This window comes from Sturnira hondurensis, unplaced genomic scaffold (assembly GCF_014824575.4).
Source record: "Sturnira hondurensis isolate 20B ecotype Veracruz unplaced genomic scaffold, ASM1482457v3 Scaffold0022566, whole genome shotgun sequence".
Lineage (NCBI taxonomy): Eukaryota > Metazoa > Chordata > Mammalia > Chiroptera > Phyllostomidae > Sturnira > Sturnira hondurensis.
In genome coordinates this window covers 4,680,286-4,706,334 of record NW_028095197.1, presented here as the reverse complement: position 1 = coordinate 4,706,334, position 26,049 = coordinate 4,680,286, and the positions used below count along the sequence as shown (strand labels likewise).

General features: G+C 47.6%; 1 protein-coding gene across 1 annotated transcript in view; it reads right to left on the bottom strand.

Moving 5' to 3' along the window:
- DAPK1 (death associated protein kinase 1) overlaps positions 1–26,049 on the bottom strand; it is a 177,236-nt gene that overhangs the window by 72,096 nt on the left and 79,091 nt on the right. The window contains exon 3 of the mRNA XM_037036143.1: positions 7,309–7,530. Within this exon, the coding sequence (XP_036892038.1) occupies positions 7,309–7,530 (222 nt within the window). The remainder of the gene's footprint in view (positions 1–7,308; positions 7,531–26,049) is intronic.

Genomic DNA, 26,049 nt, shown 5'->3' with positions numbered 1-26,049 from the left:
AGGGAACTGCAGGAACTTTGGAGTGTGGGGCAAGGCATACACAGAGGGTTCTGTTTCTCAAGAGAATGCCTGGATGGAAAATCACCTGTTTTATGTGGTTTAGTTCTGTTGTGAAAGGCTGAGACCGTTGCCAAATGCACTTTCAGATCTCTGTTCTTGACTAATCGTAGCTATCTGAGGGGACAGATGCCAAAAGTGTAACCCAGAACAGTTCTTGAAATTACCTTTGTGAATAAAAACAAAAGTTCAAGAAGTCAAAAGAGCTGGCTGGAGCTCAGGGAGGAGAGAACAAATGTAGCAGCAAGGAAAAAAAACCATTTAAGAAATCTGAGCGTGCTTTGGTGCCTTGTGAGGAGCGGGAGAGGAGCAGAGGACAGTGGGGGTGGGGCGCCAGAAGGCCTCGGGCATCAGGTTCACCTCCACCACTTAGGTCCCTGTGCCTGCATACAGCTTACTCAACTCTGTCCTTTGTAAACCATCACTTCAACCACCGCAGTTGCCTATTGAAAGGCTCTTGCAATTTTGGATTTGCTGACAGTGCAGCGTGAATTCATCCACATATGTCCACTGTGCAGACCGAGAAAGAAAAAGCTCACATTCTCACTAGTTTGCATCTTGGTCTGGTCACGACAGAGAGAGTGCGCCAACTTCACGATCGTGCACAGAGTGGTCTCATGTCACACTGGTATTGCCCCACGACCCTGCAGTTGTTTCCCACGGACAAACCGAATCCCACAAATTACTAACCCAGTCAAAGTCAGAAAGAAAGCTCAGAGGGCAGCTGTTGTTGCACGGGTGCAGGATTTCGGTTTCACAAGTTGGAAAAGTTCTGGAGATCCGTTGCACGAGGTGCCTACAACTAACACCACTGTCCTGGACATTTAAAAATAAATAAGGTGGTCAATTTTATGTTGTGTTTTTTGTCACGATAAAAATTTTACTTTTAGGTAAAACAACAAAAATAAACAACAACAAAAAACTAAAACCCNAGAGGGCAGCTGTTGTTGCACGGGTGCAGGATTTCGGTTTCACAAGTTGGAAAAGTTCTGGAGATCCGTTGCACGAGGTGCCTACAACTAACACCACTGTCCTGGACATTTAAAAATAAATAAGGTGGTCAATTTTATGTTGTGTTTTTTGTCACGATAAAAATTTTACTTTTAGGTAAAACAACAAAAATAAACAACAACAACAAAAACCTAAAACCCAACCAGATTGCATTATTCATTTCATGCCCTTCCTTGTCCTTGGCTACAACCACAGCATATTTCACTAATTAAATTGAATTTCCTGGAGACACAGAGTGAGTACATGCATGCTAGCCACAAAGGGTTAATTAAGAATCTGCTTTAAATTCCAAGCAGAACAAATAAAGACAAAAATGTATGGTTGGAGAACTCACACCGGCTGGATTTCTTTGAAGCCATCCACTGTGCTGATACTTACATGGCAATTTGAGGATTGTTACTTTAAATCTTAACAGGGTAACCTCGCAGCTGGGTGATTCCGAGCTGTGCTGGAGCAAGCAGGCCGAGTGGGGGTGGCGTCCACTGCTGCCTTCAGGGAGACCCAGAACCACCCACCCCTCGCCAGGCCTCCTCTGCTCAGGCCTTCTGCAGGGAGCAGGACCCACACATCACATCATTTCTGAGTTGCCCGATGGAACTACCATGATTATGCATTTTATTTTAAACCAGGTTACAGAATTTCAGATTCTACTAGGGTTTCTGTATTACTTTGCTAGGGGTGCTGTAACAACAGAAGTTATTTTCTTGCAGTTCCAGAGGCCGGAAGTCCAAAATCAAGGTGTTGGCAGTCTTAGTCCCACCCAAGGGCTCAGAGGAAGTCTCTCTCCAACCCTCCATCTCCGAAGGGCATTCTCCCGGGTCTGTCCTCCCATGGCCTCCCTTCTTCCGACAAGGTCAGCGGTCAGATGGGATTAGGGGGCATGTGACTCCAGGATGACCTCATCTTAACCCATTACCTTTGCAACAACCCTATTTCCAAACAAGGCCATATCTTGAGGTAAAGGGGGTTAGCACTTCCATATAGCATTTTTGTAGGAGCCGGGGGAGACCAGCAACATTGGCTGGGAATTTGTTTAAATACAAATTTGTGGGATCACCCTGGACCCACTGAATCAGAGACTGAAATCGTAGGCAATTGGTAATGCATATTTAACGAGCCTTTCGAGCGATCCTGATGCTACAGTCTGAGAAGCACTGTCTGAAATTGTACTGCACATGTGAAGAGTCACGTTGGGATGCTCAGTGTGCATCTCGCCCTTCGAGTAGAAGGACTAGCCCTCTGGGGCTGTTTCCGACTGGATTCGTCCCACGTGGCTTCTCCCACATTCGTGAGCAACTAATACTTACTGCTTACACAAACAAACAAACAATTTCCTTTCACAGGCTAGAATCTGCAGGTCTGTACCGTCCACACATGGCCTTTACATAGGTTTTATTTTGTCTGCTCATGAATACTGTGAACTAATTTTCTTTTCTTTTTTTTTAGGATTTTATTTATTTACCTGTAGAGGGGAAGGGAAGGACAGGAGAGAAATATCAATGTATGGTTGCCTCTCGTGCATTCCCTGCGGGGACCTGGCCCACAACCCAGGCATGTGCCTTGATTGGGAATCGAACCATGATCCTCTGGTTCGCAGGCCTGCGCTCAATCCACTGAGCTATACCAGCCAGGGCCTAATTTTCAATATTAAAAACCTAGATTACAGAGTTTTCTTGAAAAAGCCGGCAAGACCTAGCAATCAATGAATCCAAAATTCCATACAGCAACAATCAACGGATGGGTGGCTCTGAAGTGGGGCTCCAGGCAGCCGCAGTCCACACCATTCCCTGCTGCCTCCCTGGCAGTGGGGCTTTACGCTCATTCACATTGCCTATATGGCTCCTGAACACATTTAGATCTAATCTGCGCTGGAGAGAGGGAAGCTTGATGGGAAAACGCATCACTATCCACAGACTGACATACTTCGTTGCTTCTGGGCAGCAAGTTAAGAAATGGAATCCCGGAAGCCAGTGTCTCTGATTAGAACTCAAAACTCGGAACCAAGTTTTGCGTTCTGCGAGTTTTGCTTCACTTTTCATCAGGTAACAAACAGGGCCAGTTATGAAATGACTCCAGCACGGAAGGTGAAAGTTTCGCAGTACTGTGCTGTGCGACAACGTGTGGGTGAGCTCTAACACGGGAAGGAGAGGTTCTGTATCATCAGCACGACTTTGGGAACAATGGGATGTGGAGGCCCCGAGGCGGCGACGTGAGCCCCCACGTGGGCCTCCTTCGTGTCTCTGTTCTGCCAACAGCACACCTGCTGTGAAGGCATTATTGTCGGGGAAGCAAATGGGTGGGTGGGGGGGAGTCGTTCTTTCAAACTACTTCCAGGACTTACACAAATTTGAAAGGGCAGATCCTGAACTAGGTTTGACAACTGCCTCTCAGGCAGACACCAAATAGTTTTTGTACAAATGGCAGAAAAGATACTATTTCTGTATCTCGCCCAGGACACTGGGGGCAGGTCATGAAAAAGTGCTCGGACGGTGAACTGGGGTCTCTATCTCAGCGGTGAGGGTGGGCCTGGAGTTCCGAGGCGAGAGCAGTGGGGACGGCATGAGTCTCCAGCGAGGGCACAAGTGTCATTCGTAAGCACCAGGAAGCTACACTTGCCATGAGGTTCATCCCCAAGCAGTAAGTCAGAAAAATAAATCGCACAAATGGCCACTATACATCATAGGGTAATTCTTAAATTTTACTCTCTCATTAACCACAACTGTACCCCAGCACTGTTAAGAAAGAAAAGAGGAGATGGAATATGCACTGATGACCAAATCTTCCCTTAAAGCTGTTAGAACTTGGAGCTATAGGTAGAAACCAGTTCTGTGAAAAGTCAACATCACAGGGTAATCTGAAAATAAGTTCCTAATTAGGCAGGTCATGGTGGGTAGTCATGTCCCAGAACTGTAACTTCTTCTTCTCTTTTAAAAAAATTTTTCTTCTTTATTTATTCTTAGAGAGAAAGGAAGGGAAGGAGAAAGAGAGGGAGAGAAATATCAGTTGTGAGAGAAACATCAGTTGGTTGCTTCTCGAATGCACCCTGACCAGGGATTGGCCTGCAACTCAGGACTGTGCCCTGACCGGGAATTGAACTGGCGATCTTTCACTTTGCAGGATGACACGCAACCAACTGAGCTACCCTGGTCCTGGCAGACACATAACTTGTTTAGTAAAAGGTTTATCTTTGCCTTAAGCAAATCCTGTCCATTGCTTTTGTGCATCTAGGTTAACACACCTTTGAAATAAGTGTAACCACCCTCAAGAGAGCACATGATTTTCCTGTGCGGAAGGGGCCATCTCCTCAGGCCTCTCCTGCCCCTTCCAATAGCAGCTCGACTTTGGTTCGAGATCACCACTCGATGACCTGTGTAATGCTGGGAGCCAGTAAGCACCTACTAGAATGGTTACAGTTAAAAACAAACACTGATAATACCGAGTGCTGGTGAGGGAACTGGAACTCTCATCCTGTGCTGGAAGGCCTGAAAAACAGGCAGCCACTCTAGAGAACAGTTTGGCTGTGTCGTATAAGGTTAAACACACTCTTACCACACAACCTAGGGGTCCCACTCACAGGTATTTACCCCAAGGCAATGAAAACTTAGGTTCACACAAGTCCATGTGATTGTTTACAGCAGCTTTATTTTTAAATTTTTTTCTAAAGATTTTATTTCATTTAGTTTTTGACAGAGGGGAGGGGAGGGAGAAAGAGAGGGAAATGTCAATGTGTGGCTGCCTCTCACTTGCCCCCTATTGGGGACCTGGCTCACAACCCAGGCCTGTGTCCTGACTGGGAAGCAGGCTGGCACTCACACCACTGAGCCACACCAGCCAGGGCTCAGCTGCTTTATTAATGGTCACCCAACGGAAAACACCCCACATGCCTTTCAATGGGTAAATGGGTACACAAACATCATGCAGTGAAATAGAACTCACGTACCAATCTCAAAAGCATTATGCTGAGAGAACAAAGCCAGTCTCAAAAGACTGCATACTGTATAAGTTGACTTATGTGACATTTCCCAAAGGATGAATGATGGAGAGCAGCTCAGTGGTTGCCTGTGCTGGGGTTGCAGGTGGGGGTGGGGGTGATCATACAGGGATCCCTACAAGGGAGTCAGGGTTGGCAGGACTGTTCTGAATCCTGACTTGGGTGCTGGTCGCACGGATCTGCATGTCAGTGTCCATAGACTTGTACAACCCTCCTCTGACATCCAGTTTACTATGTGGTCATTTAAAAATTTTAAAAATCAAATTGGGCCCTGGCTAGTGTGGCTCAGTGGATTGAGTGCCAGCCTGAGAACCAAAGGGTTGCTGGTTTGATTCCCAGGCAGGGCACGTGCCCGGTTGCGGGCCAGGTCCCCAGTCGGGGGCACATGAGAGGCAACCACACATTGATGTCTCTCCCTCTCTTTGTCCTTCCCTTCCCCTCTCTCTAAAAATAAACAAATAAAATCTTTAAAAGAAATCAAATTGGAAAGATAATGGAAAACATCTCTGGAATGGAGTCGGTCTACAGGTGCTGAATCTGGAATGCACACCTGCACAGGGGAGTGTGGAGGGCAGTAACCAATAGGCATCGGGCACACCGTTTGGTAGGGAAAGAGGGTAGGTGACATTCTTGAGTCATGAGGTACAACTTGCTAATTCTGTGAAAAGGAAGAACGGTTGTGACCTGCCTGCAATGTTTCTTTACCAGGAAGTGGTTTCATGGTCGCTTACAACAGCCTGGAACGAGGAAATCTAGGCTGAGAAGAGGTAAAGGGTTCACCCTGATTTTTATCTCTGTTCTATGTGGTTCCCCAGTGGCCACATAAAGCCACATTGTGGGTTACGCTAGGATTCCTCCCTTTTCTCTACTGTACCTGGAGCAGGCCCCTAAATCCTCTGTGCTCTTGACGTCTTGCTCTTCCTTTAGGGCTGCAGTTGGGGAAGAGGGGCTGTTTTGCCCTCCAGAGACATGTGGTAATGTTTGGAGACAGTTTTTGTTGACAGAGCTAGAGGGAAAAAAATGCTACCAGAGATGCTGCTAGACATCCTCCAATGTACGGAATGGCCCCTGAAAAAGCAATTATCCCACCCTCAAAGTCACCACTGCAGAGGGTGAGAACTTCATGTTTTAAAGGAATGAAGAAAGGAAATATGGACATATTCGTGAGCCAGATGCCATACTAGGTATTTTTAAATTCTTATCTCCTCAAGACCCTTTTGAGGTGGGTACTATCAACCCCAATTTACAGTTAAGAAGGTTGTTGCAGACACAGAAAGTGATGTGCTCAAACTGCCGCGATGAGACAAGAAGCTGTTTGTGCCCAGAATTCCCGCAATATGGTGTCGAGGGATCAGCTGGACCCTCTGTTAACCTCCCCCACTTTGCCTCTCAGAAATCACCTCTTAGCCCTAAGTGACGTGCAAACACGGGGAGCTGGTGGGCCAGCCGAGAACATACGAATTCTAGAGGCTCTCAGGAAGTGAGGGGGGCCTGCTCTCTCTAAGAACCACCCAGGCCGTGTTGTTACCAGTCTCCTTTGCACCATCCGAGCCTCTGCCCCAAGGGCACTAACGCCTCTCCTCCCTCCAAACAGCCCAGAGACATTCCCAGCCAATTGCTCCAGGGCAGCTCCCCTCTCTCCCGCCAGCCTGTGTTCCTGGACTGGTCACAAAGAGCGGGACACTCAGCCACTGGGGACAGGGCGACAGTCACAGAACAACATGTAGCCATCAACTTCCCACAATAACATCCGAAGGGCAGGGTGTGCCTTAGACACTAAGCAAACTGCTTTAAAAACAAGTTTCACAATCACCTCTGAGTGGTTCTGGTTCAATTTAGCCTCTCACATAATGAGCACTGACAGTTCCAACAGCTGAAAATGCTGGGGGAGGGGGTTGTGTAAGATAGAGGGAGGAGGGAGAGACAAGAGAAGAGAGGAAGAAAGAGAATAAAGAAAGAAGTAGAGAAGGACATATGTTTAAAAGCTGAACAGGAAACTCAGAAAACTGATGACCTCAAAATAAGAGAAGAAGTCTAAGATGGAGGGACCCTCCTGCAAATCAGATGGGTACATGTGATTGGTCTTTGGAAAGACTCCAGATAACTTCAGTGAGGCCTCTGGGCAGGCAACGCATCCTAGTTCTTGAACTTGTTGAAGCAGAGTCAGCTCCTACCCAGGTTCCAGGGCTGGCCTCTTCATTAATCCACCTTCACCCCGCCCAGCCCCTTCCCAGGCAGACCCCACTCACAGTTCCAAAATCAGAATGACATCTGTCTTGTTCTCGTACACCTCGTGCAGCGTGATGACGTTTGGGTGCTGGATCTCCTTCAGGATGCTGACCTCCCGCTCGATGTCCTCGCGGCTCACACCCCTGCGGCTGGATTTTGTCCTCCTTTTCTTGATGAATTTGGCGGCATACTGCAGACCGGTGCTCTTCTCGCGGCATTTCTTCACGACTGCAAATTGCCCACTTGAAGAAAGAAAGGTGCAGGTCATTTATATGCTCTTTTTGTTTACTAAAAAAAACAAAATTTGAGTAAGGATGTGCCATGGGGGGAGGAGGAGCAATAAAATTGTGTGTATAAAAGTTTAAACTATGGGCAATTAACACAGTAAATAGGAATATTTCTTATTATACTTCAGTTTCATTAATACTTTTTTTAACATTTTGCAATTTTTATTTTTTTATTGTTTTATTGCAGTTGTCCCGATTTCCCCCCATGGCTCTCCCCTGCCCTGCCCCCCACTTTACCCCATAGTCAATCCCCACCCTGCAGTCCATGTATTATCTATACTTGTTCTTTAACTAGGTCCTTCCCCTTCTTCCCTCACTTACCAACCCCCCTCACCCCACCCCCGTCACTGTCAGCCTGTTCCTTGTTTCCATGCCTCTGGTTCTATTTTGCTCATTTGTTCATTAGGTTCCTATTATAGGTGAAATCATATGGTATTTGTCTTTCACTGCCTGGCTCATCTCACTTCGCATAATACTTTCCAGTTCCATCCATGCTGTCACGAAAGGCAGGAGTTCCTTCTTTCTTTCTAATGTAGTTTCTTTCTGAACACTGTTGCAAGGGATAAAAATTATTTTCTTGAGTTATGCTTTGTCAAATAGGTAATAATGCCTGCACCTCTTTGCTGGCCTCCTTCCCTCCTATTTCAGATTTGGGGACAGCAGGAAGGAGCTTCCAGATCAGACCTTGTTCCCCCCAACTTGTTCCCCTCTTTTTTTGTATGTTTAGAAAAACGAGAGGGAGACCAAGGAACAGGTAGAAAAATATAGAGAGCCCTGGTTCTGATAACATATTTCTAGCACCAATATTTATCAACTGAAACACCCCAAACAACAACAAAACAAACCTATATATTTCCTTCACACTTTGGGAACTGAGAAGCCCTATGTATTAGACATCTGCTGGCTGCTTCTCTAGCTTCACCATCCACCCTCCTCTTCCCTTTCCAAAACTGACTCCACCTACAACTATAGATAATGGATCATGTGACCTAGGCTAGGCCAATCAGTGTACTATATCTTCCTGGCTACAGTAATAGGCATGTGACTGAGTACGACCTTGCAGAGAATGTTCAGACAAAGCCTTTTTCTGAGATTCTTTGATCTCCCAAAGCTGCTTCCAGACACCTTGGGGCCATGTGGGGAGCCACTCCTGGTTTAAGGCCAATCACCACGGCAGAGACAGAACCAGGAGAAGGAAAAACACGAGGCCATGGTAACACCGTGGAGTGGTTGGACCAACCTTAGCCCGAAGCCAATTGTCTTTGGATTTTTCAGTTTGATTTGCATTTTCTATTTTTTGCAGAGAAAAGCATCCTATCCATCCTATTCACAACAAATAACCAGAACCTCCTATGCACATATAAAAGAATATAATACAATACCTTGACACATAATGAAAGGTGAATACGAGTACACGAGTAGGTGAAGTATTGAGAGGTAAGTCGGCTACTCTGAATGTAAGTGAAACACAGCAGAAGGATGCTGCCTGCATCGACCCGTGTTTCCTCCCAAGTGCCCCAGGCAGGCTTGGTCTGCCCATTTTCACGGGATCTGTACACTTTCTTGGCACCTGCTGGAGAACTGCTATGCAGAGCATTATCACAATTATTTTTAGCTAGTTTTATTCTACTCGTGTGCAGACAAAAGCAGGGAGAGAATATCAAATTAAGGGTAATATTTTGCTGCTAAAGAGTGGATACTTTAAAATGTTACTCATTTACTTTAACAGCAAGAGGCCAGTGAAGAAAAACACATAGTGAAGGATTATTTTTATAGCAGTGTCAAATTTTTTGCATGACAGGTTGTTAATACCCTCTCTCCCCCTGCAGAAGGGTAGCAGAGAAGTTGAAGAATAAATCATACTGGAACGCTAGCACAGATTGCCTGTAAACTCGTGGCCTTAAAGAGCCACAGGGTCTCTTACGACTTTATTACAATCATTTGCTAATTTCTCTGAGGAGTGGAAGAACTGGGCTTTCTGTCTGTTGGGGGGTAAGGAGTGGGCAGCAGAGATGGGGTTCATAGAGAAAGGAGGAACGCAGCCCCAGTCCTCACAAAGACAGTATTGTGTCCCCGCTGAGGGCTCTCTAGGGGCCCTGGGACAGAGAGGAAGCAGTGGGCCCTGCTCAACTCGGGACCTTCAAACCCCACACAACCGAGCTTCCAGGGGCTGGGCTGGGATGCCTCTCACAGGTCGTCTCGGCTGCTGTAGAGACTGAAGGCGGACTCTGTGGTTGGGATCGTGTTGCTCAAAACAACAGAACCAAAGTGTCAAAAAAAAAAGAGAAAAAGTCTGCAGGTGAACCACAAAGAATTTAAATGCAAGCCTAAATTTAAAGACTATCTGAGTGTGTTTTCATCGCCAAATGTTTTATCATTGACGGTTTACCCCTTTTACTTACGGGAAGGCGAGGGCAGGAGGCCCCACCACCCTAAGTAAGGGGCTGGGTTAGAGTGAGTTCCAAATGTGTGTGCTGAGGCCAGGGGTGGGTGCACAGGTCAAAGCTCACCATGCAGCCCAGGTTCACAGTGAAACATCTGCAAGGCCACTTTCTCACTCATATTCTGGGGTTCCCACGAGGTGGGAACTGGCAAGAGAAGAGGATCTAAGGGGCCAGCAGGTAGGAAAGGCCCCCATGCAAGAGAAATGGGATTCTAAGGCCACATAACTACAAGCCCTTGCTCAGGCTAACCTTGGCTGCAGAGGGTTAGAGGGGGTTTAGAATGATTATGAGGGACACTTTGTGGGCCCATCTCCATGCCATCTCTTTAATGACACCTTTTGTACTCATCTCTGACCCCACAACAACCCGCCCCACCTCCCAGCTCCAACCCGCACTTGGTCCCACGCCCGAACCCACAGAGCACCTCAGACCCTTCTGGGGCACTTGCTCTTTTCTGTCTGTTTCTTGGCCAGTCCCGCCCCTCCCAATACTAATTCCTTGAGGACCGAGGGCTGCCTGGGGCAGGGGGCGTATCTTTCTGTCCCCAGAGACATGAGATGTGGAGCTCCTCCAGGAACTCATGCAGGTGCTGCCCTTCGATCCTGAATCTATAGCCCTAAAACCAGGTGTTAAGTTGAAGGTGCTTCAGGTAAATTCCTTAATTGGAACACAACCTAAATATTTTTTTAAAAGATTTTCTCACAGTCGTTAAACAACTGTAGTTCAGTGCCTGTAGGGCTGGGGGCACTGACTGCCTGTGTTGGAGCCTGGGGTCCACCGTCTACGACCCATGTGACTGTGGGCTTGCTGCTTAATGCTCAGTGCCTCAGTTTCCTTATCTGCAAAGTAGGTATAATAACAGTGCCAGCCTGGAAGGGCAGCTGGAGGGGAAGGGAAAGGTTTAAAGTGGTTAGAACAGGCCTTGGCTGTACGTCTTCAGTAACTGTGAACTTTGCGTGAATCTTTGACAGCTAGAGTTATTGTTACTAGCTCATGGTTGCTTAAATCCCCCAGTGTTGCAGTATAACCCCCCCAAATACCACCTCCTGACTGCCTGGGGAAAAGAACCCTAAAAGGAAAAACACAGAAAGCTACACAGTTGGAGTGTGTAAAACTATTGCTACAGCCGGCCGTGGGCTGCGGGCTTCCATCTTCAAACCCATCAACGGCCCCCGCCCTCTCCGACCCCACACAGAGGGCGTGCTGGGGCCAGCTGCCGCTCACTGAAGCCGGGGCCTTCTGGCTCTCACCTGGGGACTGTCACTGTGAGCCCAAGGGCAGGCAGGATACCCGCGTGTGGCCCATGGGGGCCCTGCTGTGCACTCGGCAACCCGCGTAGGGAATGACACAGCGCAGTCTCCAGAGGCAGCCAGCACACTGAGGACAGGCAGGCACCTTGGAGAAGAAACTCTGCTCTGAGAACAGAAATTTTCTTTGGGAGGCCTAATTCGGGTTGGACTGCTGGTTAATTGCTGCTCCCTTCCTTTCCTTCCTGGGCAGCTGGCCCAACCCCCACCACCCGACCACTGACAACTGAAAAAGAACAACTTGTTCATTTTTTTTTTTTGGCAAGGGCTTCTAAATCCTGTCTTCCCAGAGTAACACCCTGACTCGGCTTCCAGGGCGAGCTGTGAGCAGGGACAAGTAAANCCCCAGTGTTGCAGTATAACCCCCCCAAATACCACCTCCTGACTGCCTGGGGAAAAGAACCCTAAAAGGAAAAACACAGAAAGCTACACAGTTGGAGTGTGTAAAACTATTGCTACAGCCGGCCGTGGGCTGCGGGCTTCCATCTTCAAACCCATCAACGGCCCCCGCCCTCTCCGGCCCCACACAGAGGGCGTGCTGGGGCCAGCTGCCGCTCACTGAAGCCGGGGCCTTCTGGCTCTCACCTGGGGACTGTCACTGTGAGCCCAAGGGCAGGCAGGATACCCGCGTGTGGCCCATGGGGGCCCTGCTGTGCACTCGGCAACCCGCGTAGGGAATGACACAGCGCAGTCTCCAGAGGCAGCCAGCACACTGAGGACAGGCAGGCACCTTGGAGAAGAAACTCTGCTCTGAGAACAGAAATTTTCTTTGGGAGGCCTAATTCGGGTTGGACTGCTGGTTAATTGCTGCTCCCTTCCTTTCCTTCCTGGGCAGCTGGCCCAACCCCCGCCACCCGACCACTGACAACTGAAAAAGAACAACTTGTTCATTTTTTTTTTTTTTTGGCAAGGGCTTCTAAATCCTGACTTCCCAGAGTAACACCCTGACTCGGCTTCCAGGGCGAGCTGTGAGCAGGGACAAGTAAATGCACACAGAGCAGCAAGGCCCTGACTCGGCTTCCAGGGCGAGCTGTGAGCAGGGACAAGTAAATGCACACAGAGCAGCAAGGCCACCTATGCAGTTCACCTGGGGACTGCCTGTCATCCCCCCCTCCTCTCGTTACAGAGATTTGAGGCCCCTCAGTGGTTGACACCCAGCTGCAGCAATGGTTCAGTGGTTGGGGACGTAGCTTCCTTACTAGAAAATAGAAACTCACTGTATACTAGGACTCTTAATTGACAAAACAAAGGTACAAGCGATCCTCGTTTTTTGCAGGATCCACATTTGGGAATTCACCTACTCACTAAAATTTATTTGTAGACCTTACAGTCCATACTTGGAGTGCTTTCACAGTCGGTTCAGATTCGAGGTGCCTGAGGAAGTCGATCGAGGCAACACTCTGCCTTCTTGTTCCAACTGTTGTGCTGTAAACAAGCGTCCTTTTGGTGGTCTGCTCAGGGCCACTTTTTTTGCATTTTGTGCTATTTATATTTATAATTGCCCCCAAGCACAGTGCTGTCCAGTGTTCCTGAGTACAGAGGCTGTGATGCGTCTCACAGAGAAAATACTGTCTGTGTGTCAGATGAGCTTCATTCGGGTGTGACCTGTAGTGCTGTGGGCTGTGAGTTCAATGCTAATTAATTAACAATATACATTAAATAAGGCGCCCTCAAACAGAAATGCATGAAGCAGGGTTATGCACAGATCTGTTGTTGAAAAGGCTGTGATCAGAGGCCGGTGGGAGCCGAACCCTGCATTTTCTCCAGGACCAATGGCTCAGTATTTGCTAAGCCTGTGTTTGTGGCGAATTTACAGAATTTGACTACCACGAATAATGAGAATCAGTTGTATGTGGTTATTTAAAAAATGCACTAACTCTCTGTCATCTAATAACCGAGAGAACAGTTTGTTGCACTAGGTACAGACAGCCAAATCTCTTTTGACATAAAAACTTTCAGTTAATTGTAATAAACATTTACTAACCACTTGCGGTCAGATAACATACAAAGACAATTTGAGACATACCCCTGCTTTAAACAGTTTTATGCTATAAATATAAACTCAACCATAATCACAAAATTTATTATAAATATAAAAATTTTAGACCAAAGGAGAAAGGCTTCATCAACAACAACCAGCCATCTAATTTCTTTGTCTGCCTTACTAACATACCTAATTTAATTAGTACGCTTCTAGTGACTCAGTGAACTACAGCCAGGATTCTATGCAAGGCTCTTTATATATATTAACTTATTATCACAACTCTGTAAGATTCACGGTCATTTCTTCTGTCGATGAGAAAACCAAGCCTCAGAGAGATGTATTAAGAAGTGCCCTACATCAGTTGGCAGGTAAGTTCGTGTACCACGTGTATTTGCTCCAAAGCTTTGGTCACTGAGCCAGATTCCTACGCTGGGCTGGTGTGCACTTTGAGATACAAACCACCCGCTCTCGTCCCCGAGGCTGCAGTGCATCGTTCTACGAAAGAGCTTTCTGCAGGCCAGGCAAAGAGAAGAGGATTGCGGTTAAATACGTTGGGCACTGTAGCCCCCTCCTCCCCACTGAAAACTCGTCAAGTGTTTTAACTAATGAAAGCCATTGCTTCAATAACCTCGAAGATGCTCTGCAATAAAAAGTAAGCCACGTTTACGGCTGTGATTAGGAAGTACAGACACTGACGATTACAAAGAGCCACGGAGGAATCTGAAGGTCAGCGCACAAGGACGACAAGCCGGTTGTGAATGAAGCATCTGCATCTTGGCAGGTCTTACGTATTTCAAAGTGCATTAAAAACAAACCCGTCGAACTTTGTTCCACCCATTCAGTATTATTTTCAGATTTGTTTCCTGGGAGCTTTGCTCTCACTTTGAGAAAGATGGGTGGACAAGCTGTGTCCAGGATACTGCATTCAGAATGCAGGAAGAGCAAGTTGGCTGGAAGTGACTATTTCTTCTCTTTTATGGGTTGGTGCCTAACCTCGGCTCCAACATTCTCATGGCTGACCTTGAAAGTACACATTCAAAAAAAGTGACTAAAACAGCATGTAATTTTTCTTTGATTTTAAGTATGTACCTACCCGGCACATACGACAGCTAAAATTATCTATCTATTTATTTATTTATTTTTTACAAGACCATGAAATAACCCTTTATTGTTTTAAGCATCTGAGATTTTAGGATTGTTTTTGTTACAGCAGCATAAATAGCCTCAACTGACAAAAACAACGACTTTTTTACAAGTATTTTTGGCCTTCTTGTTCTTTAAATATATCTAAAGAGGACATATACATACAAAGGAACACTTGTTTCCCTTGATTAAAATTATTTATTAACACAATAATTTTTACTTTTGAATTCATATGAGGTCTGTCTGGAAAGTATCCAGCCATGTACTATAAAAAAGAGACCTTTATTGATGAAGATACAAGATACAAGAAACATTATACACAGGACAAGGATGCCTCAGTCCCCTTCAAAGTAGGTACCTTGGAACCTCACACAGTTCTATATGCTATCAGCTGCCCCATCGTATTTTCCTGAATCTAACTGATGGCCTGAAATCTCTTTCCTTTCCGCTGTGATTTTAGTCTGGGGAAAAGCCAGAAGTTGCAGGGCACCAAATCTGAGCTGTAGGGTTGCTGAGTCACCTGGGTGATTTGATGTTTCACCAAAAAACTCTGCATGAGAAGTGATGCATGAGAGGGAGTATTGTTGTGATGAAGCTGCCAATCACCAGTTGCCCACAGCTGCAGCCTTCTGAATCATCCAAATAGTTTCTGTGGAGGAATGTTCATGCTTAAGCACAAAATTTGATGCGGATTCGTTGCTCTACTCACTCAGTCATTTTGAATGTGACAACCACACAGTACACACGCTCACTCAAGGGCATCTACTGCCCCCACTGACTAGTACAGTGAAGTCGTCATTGTTCACGCATGTGCATTCCAGTCCACCCTGCTTGGCTGCCAGGTTGCATTTGTGTCGCGCAAACCATTCCTGTTCTATCAACACTGGCTGGACTTTTTCTGGAAAGACCTCATATATCAAACCCGCTGGCACAATTTCAGTGCTGCCTTAAGGGCCAACCATTGTTCTTGAAGAGCCCTGTTGGGAGAATGGTAGCAGCTTGAATCCTGCTAGAATACTGGAATTACTGAAGGAAGTAAGAGGCAAGGTGACAGAAATGAGTTGTCAAGGCCAACTTAACATTTGATAATAACTCACATTTGTAGCAGAGGGAAAGACCCGAGAGTTTGCAGATTAATGAGAGAGACAAGCATGTGACACCATAATGGGGGAAGGGCCATAAGGAAGACTTGCCCACTCTGGGCCACTCGGGGGCAGAGTGAGGTCAGGAGAGCCAGGCTGTGTCTTGAAGGATGGATGCAAGAGAAAAGATGAAGATGGTGTGTGAGGGACGGTGAGTTCCGAGAGGAGGCACAGATGAGATGGGGCCTGGAGCCCAGAAAAGCCTGCCTAGTATTTCTGAGAGAAGAGGGGTGGGTGGGGGAGCCTAAGGGCAGCTCCACAATCAGCGCCCTGCCCAGAAGCAAGGCCAGCCCCAACTCTGCCAACAACGTGGGAAAGCAGGGACTCTCTGAGCCTCTGTTTCCCCATCCATGCAAGGGCAGTGACGACATGAGAGGAGGCCCTGCACATGCGTGGAAGCTGGGTTCTCGGAGCACATCAAGCACATGGGAAGGATGAAAATCGGCAAGCTGCCTCAGATTTGTGCTTCTCAAAGGAGCACAGAGGGTAATGTTTCAGCGGCTAAAAGCAGCACCAATTTCTTCCTGGCATTTTCTATCCAACAACTTTGAAATCTATGTGTTAAGCCTCTGTTTTTCCCCCATCAGAACTAACAAAGCTTTTTTCGTTTTGGATGGAGACCTGTTTGACTTGTCCCCTTTGGTCCCCCCCCAAGGACCTTCCTTGTGACTTTGTTCGGATGCTGAAGTTTTAGCCTGGGGGAAGGTGAAGCAGACGGCAGTGTGCAAAGATGGCCTTGGCCATATCTCCCATCCCATGTGCCCTCCTGCAGGGTGCCCTTGCCTCTCCCATCACCAGGTGGAGCCTCAGCCTGGGCCCCTGGAATCAGCCTTGCTTGACCAACAGAATATGACAGAAGTGATTCTGGGTTTTTGTCTGGGCTTCTTGGAACATGGCAGCTCCCTCTTGGAGCCCAGCCACCATGCTGGGAGAAGCCTTGCGGAGACTGCATGGAGGTGCCTCTGCCAACAGCTCCTGTTGAGTTGAAACCAGCTTAAAAAAACTGGCCAGGTGACTGACCATCTTGGATGTCTGGCCTGTGAAGTATTCAGGTGGCCCCAGTCCCAGCTGACGTCTTAGTGTAGCCACGTGAGACACCTGAGCAAGAACACCTAGGCAATCCACTGAAGAACAAGAGACCATGTTGTTTAAAGCTACCGTGTTTTGGGCTGGTTTGTTACACAGCAATGGGTGGGAGGAACAGCCACGGACATATTTTGGAGGGTGGGTTTAACAAAGGATCCAGGAAGCTGGGTGGAGGAAAGATTTGATACAGGGGCTGAGGGGCCAGTAGGTGACCAATGCATGGACCGACCGAAGGGGAGGGCACGGGAAGGAGTGAGGGTGCCCTGGGCATCTTGAACGCAGGTCCCCAGGCCAGGCTCACACAAACAAGCCCTCCCATTACATCAGCGCGTGTGGGCTTGCTTTTCAGGTTCTTCACGTCTTGGCTTGGCAGCAATCCCCCATCTTTCCAGGAAAGCGCTGCATCATTCGGGAGGGACCTCGTGCCAAGACCAAAAATCAACAACCACAAACCCCAAAGACTCTCACCGAAATGTCTTCACAGAATTCTGGTGGAGCTCACTCGTCTCCAGTTTACCTTTCACCACCTCTGTGGGGAAGCAGGTCCCTCCCCTCTGAGAACCACACAGAAACCAACAGCTCCCACAGGACCCAGTCAACATACCGCTACCTAATCTTGACTCTGACCGGTCCAAATGCCAGTCACATTCCCACAGTGACACCTTCACAGGACACATGTGAAGACCAAGTGCTTGTCCTTGTTCGGTGGAAACATGTCCTTCCATCCTAACCCACCAGCCGCACAGATTTCTGCTGATGGTGAAGGCTAACTCCCCACGGGAACTGGGTACTTCAGCACCACGTTCAGTTCCCTCAGAATGTTCCCGTGGTGCAGCCCAAATTAGAAACTTCTCTTTTTCCGGCCTTTGAGAAACTATGTGTGCCAGGAAGGCAACCCACTCTTTACAAAAAACAAACAAAAAAACCCCAAAGCTGGTGATTTATTATTATTAATTATTATTTTAAGCACTCCAAAAATTAATTTGACTTGCTACCAGGGCTCCGTCGAAATGGCAATGGTCTAGAGAACAGAAGTTCCCCCACCAGCGAGAAAAGCAGTGCGGGTTGCCCGGGTGCTGACAGGAAAGGGGAGAAACAGCAGCAGGTCCCCCGGGGAACCGAGCAACACTCGTGACTCAGGAGTGAGATGCAGAATGAGAAGTGCTGGCCGAGGGCAGGTTGGAGCAATGCACCTGGCAGAGGAGTGCGGGGCACAGAGGCGGACCCCGTGGGGAGAGCACCCTTCCGGGAGGTCAGGACCACACAGAGAAGCCTGCTGAGCAGAACAGGGCAAAACCGGGGACCCAGAGCAAGAGCGGGCGACGGTCTGAATTTCCACACCACTGTAGTGCTGCCAGTGGGTCAAAGAAACCAAATACACAGTGTCAGGTGCCTGGAGCAGCCTCATTATAATGGAGAAATTAGCAAAGCAGAGCAGAGCAGGCGAGGACTGGGAAATAAGAAATCAGAAAGACAGCAGTGAGCACCTTTGCTCATGCCTCCTGTCTCTATGGGCCTTCTTAGAGGGGACGCCCGAGAGACCACTGGAGCAGCTCGTCCCATATGAAGACAGGCTACCGTGAGAATGGGCTTCGTGGCCAAGCAAGGCTAGGGGAAAAGGGGCACCAGAGTCAGAACAGCTCTCTGTACACAGGACTCAGCAGGCCCTGCCCTCTCTAAGAAAGGCTATAGCAGTCAGTGTTTCAGAGGGTTGGGGTTGTTCAGCGTGAATTTTTTTTTTTTTGTCATGAAGCAATTTGAAATCCAGTTTTCTTAGGCACGTTTGCTTTGGTCCTCTCTCCCATTATGGCTGGCCTCTAAGCTGGGACTGGGCTCCCCCTGCAGTGTTTCCTTTTCATTTCCAGCACCGACCTGCGTTTTGAGGTTATTTCCTAGGGCCTGGGTGGAGCTGAGCCCAGAGCTGGGTGGGAGATGCCCACGAGGTTCAGACCCTTCCTGGATGGTGGCCTATTTACAAGGACAGGGACTAAGTTAGTCAGGCCTGGGAGAGGAGGCCACGCCTCGCCTCTGCCTCCTGGCTGCTGGTCAAGGGCTGCGTGGAGGAGATAGGAGAATGCACGACTGCCTCAGGCCCCCTGGGAGCCTGGTACTCCTTGAGACCAGCAGGGAATTTTGAAGTTTTTTTCCTTTAAGAGTCAGTTGTGTTTGGTTCTCTTCGCTGGCCCTGAGAGCAGGCAGGCAGAGTAGGTGGAGAGACTGGAAGCTCCGAGGCAGAGTGCAGTGATATGTGCTGGTGGATTTACAGGTGAGTCTGGAGCCCTCAGGCCCTTGCTGCCACCTGGCATCGTGTGACCCACTCCCAGGAGAGTGCGCTGGGGCCGGGAAGGAGCCAGAGTGCATCCTGACAGGCTTCCCAGGCACTCGATTTACAGGAGCCTGGAGATGACACTGCCATCTTTTCTGGGTGAAGATCCTCTGGCTTCTGTCACTCCTTGCCGTACCTGACCTCGCCCGATTCAGATCTGGACTGTGCCTTCGGGACTTTACGACCAGCAGGAATTAATGAGACAGTGCCGTACACCAGAGAAGACGGCGCTACATGAAGGCTACAGAGTGAGGGGGGTGTTCCTGCTCCAGCTGAGCCCTGGGGGGAGCCTAACTCTGCGCTGGACAGGGAACATAGGCTTGGTGCTTACTAACTCTTTGTTTTTGCTTTTAAAGCCAAGGGACAAGGAAAGATGGAAACAAGTCTTGGAAAAGTGTCATTTGATACAGTCTAAACAGGACTCGGAGGGACCAGCCAAGTAAAACAGACAACAACGTTCCACACGTTTTCTCCGAGTATCCAAGCCTCACGTCAGAATCAGGATTCCCCTGGGAGTCCAGTATTATGAAGAGTAAAGTGACCTTACAGAGAAAGGGTGTCACACAGGGATCAGCCTTCCCATTTAATCAATGGTGACCATATCAGATGACTGGGGGTCGAGGCTTCTTGCCCCAAACCATGCTCGAGTGGCAGGGGGTCCCTCCAGCTTCCCCGCGTCTCAGAGGGGTCAGTCCCGTGCCCGATCATTCCAACTTAATGCCGACTTGGGTGTGCTATCTCTTGGGCCAGTCCTATTATTCGATCATCCTGACTTTGTCATGCGATCCCCTTTCAGCTACTGGGCTCAAGTTAACTGGGCCTTATGGGGAAGGGCCTTACACCACGGGGATCCTTGCGGCCCAGTTAACTTGGATCTGCACTCAACTCAGCAGGCTGGTCGCAGGGGGGAAAGTTGAAGAAGGGAACGGAAGTTCATGTAACTTCAGGGTGATAGAGAAGATAGACAGGAGCTGAGGTGACGTTCCTTATTCCCGCATCCCCCTCTGCCCCCAAAAGATGCATTCACGATGCTAAGATTCAAGCTGAAGGTAAGGAGAAAGGAGAAGGTGGGCAGTCTGATGGGCACTGGCCAAGACTGTGCAGATACCACACTGGATTCTACAGGTTAAGGTATTTCATAGGAACTGTGGGGCAATCCCCCCGATACGTCCTCTGCCCGGTTCTGGAGCATGAGAGCCGCCGCACAGAGACGTATGCGTATTTTCACGTCTTCCCTCCCAGCTTAGGGAGAAATACTATTTGCCTGTGTGTTTCCACGGGCAGGTTGGGGACCCTCTGTCAGGCGTTGTCTTTGGAAGAATTAGCTCTGAAGAAGTCAGGTCTGTATTGGTGAAGAGTTCGGACTCGAATGACTTGAAGAAATGCAAATACACTCAGTGCTATGTGGCTTTTAGTGCACCCACTACCGATGCACATTGGAGATGCTGTACAAGGGCCTGTCTGGCTCTGGAGACTGAATCCACCAGGGGGTAGCAGCTTCCTCTGGGTTTTTCTTCTCTGAGGTTCCAAGAGTCACAGGCCCAGGTCTCAGTGGGACAGCTAGTGGTTATCTGGCCTCCAGCCCAGCTGGGAGGAATCCTTTTTGCAGTGCTCTCGGCCAAGCCCTTCCCCATGATGTCTACAGATCTGTCACCTTGGCTATGAGTCAGGTGGGGACTCACCTCACAGAGGAAGTCTAAGGAGAGGAGAGAACAGGCGGAGGACTGACTGAGGGGGGTCACTTCAGGCCAAGCGAGGCGAGGCTGGCAGGGAAACTCACTGCTGGAGTTACCTGAAGAGAGAGCCACGCAGATAATACTGAAAGATGATAAGTTAGAGAGAAACCAGAGCTCCAGGCAAGTCTGAGTATTCCCTCAGTGGAAGCAGAGCTCTCTGGAAGCCTGCCACACGGGCTGACCTCACCCCGGTGACCAGACCAAGCAAACATGAAGCTTACCGTCAGAGGCAGGGGAAGGCTGTGACTGCCCCATCTGGGAGACCAAATACTTGCGTGATGGTGCTTCTCTCAGGAAGGGAGGCTTCTAGGAGCAGGAGCCACCACCAGTCAGGTCACGGGACAAATGCTCAAGCAAATGAAACGTTGAAAAATAATTTGTGTGCATGAGATATGAAAGTCATATCTCTTGAAGCTGGGATGACACACCCAACAACTTATTCGTTGGGCGCTTCCTCAGGAAATGTAGACTTTGAAATCGTGGAGATTTGGGGTGATCATCCACAGGGGGCTTCGGAAGCATTGTCTGATGAAGCCAACTTTCTGGCAGGCAAGGGTGGGAGGGGCGCCGGCCCCCATTCTGCCCGCAAGCTCCCACTTCCTCACCTGCAGTGTCAAGGGCTGAAGGTCTCTGTACCTCTCTCCCCACACTGATGGCAACTTTGACCCTGCCAGAACGCCTCCTGTGAGGGTCTACCCTGTCTGGTCACTTGGATCAAGTGACATGGAAACACCTGGACCAGGCAGTGTACCAGGTGTAAAGAGCCACCTCAACTTTGAGGCAGGTAAGGAGGCCGACAGGAGATGGTGGCAACTGCCCCGAACGGGGGGCAGTCCAACAGGAAGAAACGTACTTGAAGTGCCCTAAGCAGGCATACCGGCGGTTCCACACACCCTTCCGTGTCACTTATTTAAGCCTTCGCTTTCGGATGCTGACTTCATGATGAAAGTGAACTCCGAGGGAGGTGCTGGCTAAGAAGCTGCTGCAGCCCAATGCCCACAGTTTAGAATCTACTTTCCACTAACAGGCAAGAGCACGGCACACAAATAAAATCCATTTTCCAGCTACTCTGTGATTTGTTAGGCATTTGTGAGAGACATGTCACCAGTTACTATGTTTAGAACCATAAGGAATAACACTGGAATTTACTGAGTTTGAATTTTTAAGGCCCTTCATAGCGATCTATCAATATATTAGCTTTAAAAAAATTGTTTAGGTCACACATGTATATGGGATTCTTTCTGAAAATGAACACCAGTATTGAGTCCCAAGAGTCCAACATGCTGCATTGGATAAGATTTTAGAATGAACACATGTTTGACTCAATCACCTTCTGAGTCATGCTGAATTTACGTGCTGACCACCTATCTATTAAGTTGTTTCCACTGACCTTTCAGGACATGGAAAAGCAGTTGTTCCGGGATTTAAAAATATCACACAAGATGTCTCATCATTTGCTTCAAGATCATCCTGGCCCCGGGCAGCCCATGTGACTGATTTTTCTCAAACATTCACTGGGCCCCAGCTCTGTGCTAACCTCAACAGGTCCCCAGGGAACTGCCCACCTGCCTCAGAAGCTTGTCAAGGGGATGATCAGTATATTTGATCTCTTACATTCACTTGAAAAGCAAAGGTGACTACAGTCCTCTCACAGACTACCAACACTTCAGGGGAATTCTCCCAGCCTCCTTGGGGCCAAGTGCTTTGCGTAAGCAGTTGCCTTGGCCATGCCTTCAGGTAGCTGGGTAAACTCCGTAATTGGAGCACAACCTAAATCTTTTTTTAAAAGAATTTCTCACAGTCATTAAGCAATTTGAAATTGACCCTTGAAAGGCCAGTGCCAGCTGCAAACTCCCTGGGGTCAGATTTCTAAAGAACAGAAAACTGGAAGCCCAGACTCATTCATGCTCTTGGATAAATACAACCAAATAGCACAAATTATTCACAAAACTTAAATAAACTAAGATTTGGAAAAGGAAAACAGCCCAAACTTAAGTTCACCTCTGAGCAGGAAGATGGGTAATAAAGTACTAAAAATGGCCGGTCAGAGTCAGTGGTGCAGGGAACCAAATTCTTTTTAGCTTGTGTGTGTGCACGTGTGCACACACGCATGTACACATGCACGCACACCAGCAGTGATCTTCACTGGGGGGAAAGTTGGAAAACACTGTTAGGGTGGAAAGGAAACTTGAGCTTTGAGAAGAGATAATAAAGGATTGTCTGGCTAGGCACTGTAAAGAAATCCGTACCTTCAGGTCTAAGAGAGTTAAACCTCAGTGTGGAAGAAGCAACCTCAAATCATTGCTGATAATCTTGGGCAAAAGGTTAAGAAGTGGTGCTGTACTGATGTTGAAAAGAGAACCCAACTGGATCCCTCTGTGAGATCAACTCGCCTGTCAGTAGTTGCCAGCAGAAACTGAGACTCAGTTACTGGTCAGATGCACTACAAACAGCCGGTGACCCGGAGGCTGCGCAGCAGGAACTTCCCCCTGCCCCTGACTGGGTTATTAGACAAGCAGAAGTGGGAATTGTACAGGCGAGGAAAGGAAATGTTTGTATTGTTTCAGCAAGGCCTGTGACATGATTTTTCATGATATTTTTGCAGATGAAATGGTGAATCATCATGTGGTGGATTTGGCAGGCCATCAGGCTCCAGAGTTTCACACTGTCCTAGACAGTCTTCAGTACATCAGATGAAAGCACACTTCCCACATTTAAAAATAACTCATCTAAAAGGAATCGCTGAATTTACTGACAGAACCTAGAATCTAAATTATCCCACGGCTCAATAATAAAATGCATAAGATAAATAAACAGAAATGCCTATAGTTAGGTCCAAAGAAATCAACCGAACACAACAGCGGTTCATCGAGAAAATACCTGGTGGTTCTAGCTGATGACAAAGGACACAAATACAGTGTCACTGCACCGTCACCCCAGTAGTCAGAAAGAGCTGTGCCCCATGCTGGGCACTTGTACTTGGTAGGAAAGATGCTGACAGTGTAGGCGGCAGTCATGGGGAGGAGAGGACAATGCAAAGCTTTTGCCTCTGGTGATGAGAACTGTCGCTATCTGAGAGGTTGTCAAGAGGGATTAGGCACCACCAGAAATAAGTGGGAGGTCGGACAACAGTCTCTTAGGTTCGTTCCCACCCTGAGATGCTTGGCTTCTAAGGGCTGCAGAAATCCAGACTTGGGCTTACTGTATACCCCACTTAAATAAAAGAAAACATATTGCCAAGTATGTGCAGCTGAAATCCTACAACAGAATTTCTTCCTCACGCATTTTCTGAATTTGTTATCCTAATGATTTTCCCAGATTGACGCTCAAAATAAAACCCATATTGCCATCAACTTCTCTAGACTCTATTTGGAAAGGCACAGTGGGGAGGGGAGTGTTCTAGGTCAGAAGACAGCAGTACTGGATGCTGACGCCACTCTCCCATCTATCATTAGTGGGAGGGCTGGGCCTTCAGCACCTTTTCTAAGCCTCAGTGTGGTCATTGGGGAAATTAAAAAACCACAACTGAGATCAATAATGCTTAGCTTATAAGACTGCTGTAAGACTCAAAAGAGGTAGAAAGGTGCGATTGTGTTTTATATACTCTATACAATCACACAAATAGGATGTTAACATTTGAAAATACTTAGGTGATATCACAGCTGGGAATAAAACCCCTGAGTCAGTGTCCCAAGACACTAATAGGTTCAGGTTACTATCTGTTAGGGAATGACAAAGAAAGATACAGAATTCTTCTAAGCAGGATTCAGAAACAGCCAGTTCAAATCTTCCAAGTTTTATTTTAAGTAAAACTTAAAATAAATACTTAGCCAGATAAAATTAATCTTCTGCATGACATTATGACTTAGGTCGAGGGCCTGGTCTCAAACTCTGGCTTTGCCACTTACTAGCTCTGTGCTCTTGGGCAAGGTATTCAACTTCTTTGTTGCTCAGGATCCTCATCAGTAAATTGAGTGTAATAACCATCTCTATGTTAAAAGACTATTGTAAGCATTAAATAAGTTACACATGTAATGCTCTTTCAATAGTGCCTGAGGCATAATATGAGCCATATGCTTGATATTGTAATTAGAATTACTATTACTATACATGGTTGCTTAAAACCATCTGTATCTCTTAAGCACATGCCACGGCTCATACATTGCCCTATCAGAGAAAATAAGAAGAAATCTACGCAAGTTCTCTGCCCTTTTCTGGAGAAGCATCTTGAGCAGGGGCTGCTGAGTGCACCTCCATGAAGGCTGCTGGCTTCAGAACACCTTGGCACATGAGGGTGGTGCTGAACTGTTTGGATTTAGGAAATATTGAAATGTTCAGTGTGAAGACAAGGAAAGCATGAGTATAAAAATGGCTGATTTCTGGGTCTTGGGTCTTGGCTTAGTCTTATTCTGACATTTTCCTGGTCTCACATCTCAGGACTGCATGAGTGGTCAAAATCTGTGGGGTGACCTCACCCTGGGACACTCAGATACTGCTGACCCACCTCTTGGACAGCTCCAGTCTGAGGCTGTATGAGGGGCTTCTAACATAAGTTTGCACATGTCCAAAGGAGCCCCAAATTTCTCGGGCTAATTTGGGACTCTGATCATGCAAGACCAACAGTTATCACACACAAGGAAAATACACTTAGCATTCACCTGAGGCAAAGAATTGCTCCGTATGGAAAAACAAAGTGTTAAAAGAAACACTTAAATAGGCGAAGAGAGTAGAGAAAGATCTGGTCTTGTTTTCCTTCCATTATTATTAATATAAATGTGCTGGTACAAAGGCAGGGAATGTGGAGGAAAGCTTTGTGCCCAGGAGCGACAAAGGAGACAACCTGTGTCTGGAAATTCATGGAGCTGCCGTGGAAGGTGGGAGGAAGGGGAGGGAGCTCTGACCACACAAGGGCTCACACCTCACCTCCCTTTTCCTCTCAGCAAAGGTTTGTGAACGGGTGGATGAATTGATTTGTTCAGCCTCAGGCCCTGAAATTTCAAGTTTCTCTTGTTAATTTTTGACTCACTGGCCCAATCATTAAGCCGAATTAACAGTTTTACATTACTAGGTTCATAGAATAGCATAAAGACATGTAGACAAGCTGAAGAAGGTGACTGTTAGGCTGTTAAACTACTTTTGAAATGCTGGGTGTCACACCGCTATATGACTAATTCAGAAGAGTTAATGTTAGTGATTTGGCATAAAGCAAATAGAATTGAACATTGTACTGGTCCCAAAATTCTGACTTTCCTCAAACATATGTGCTTCAGCAGAATAAAAATTCACAAAAGAAAAGCTTTGAAAGC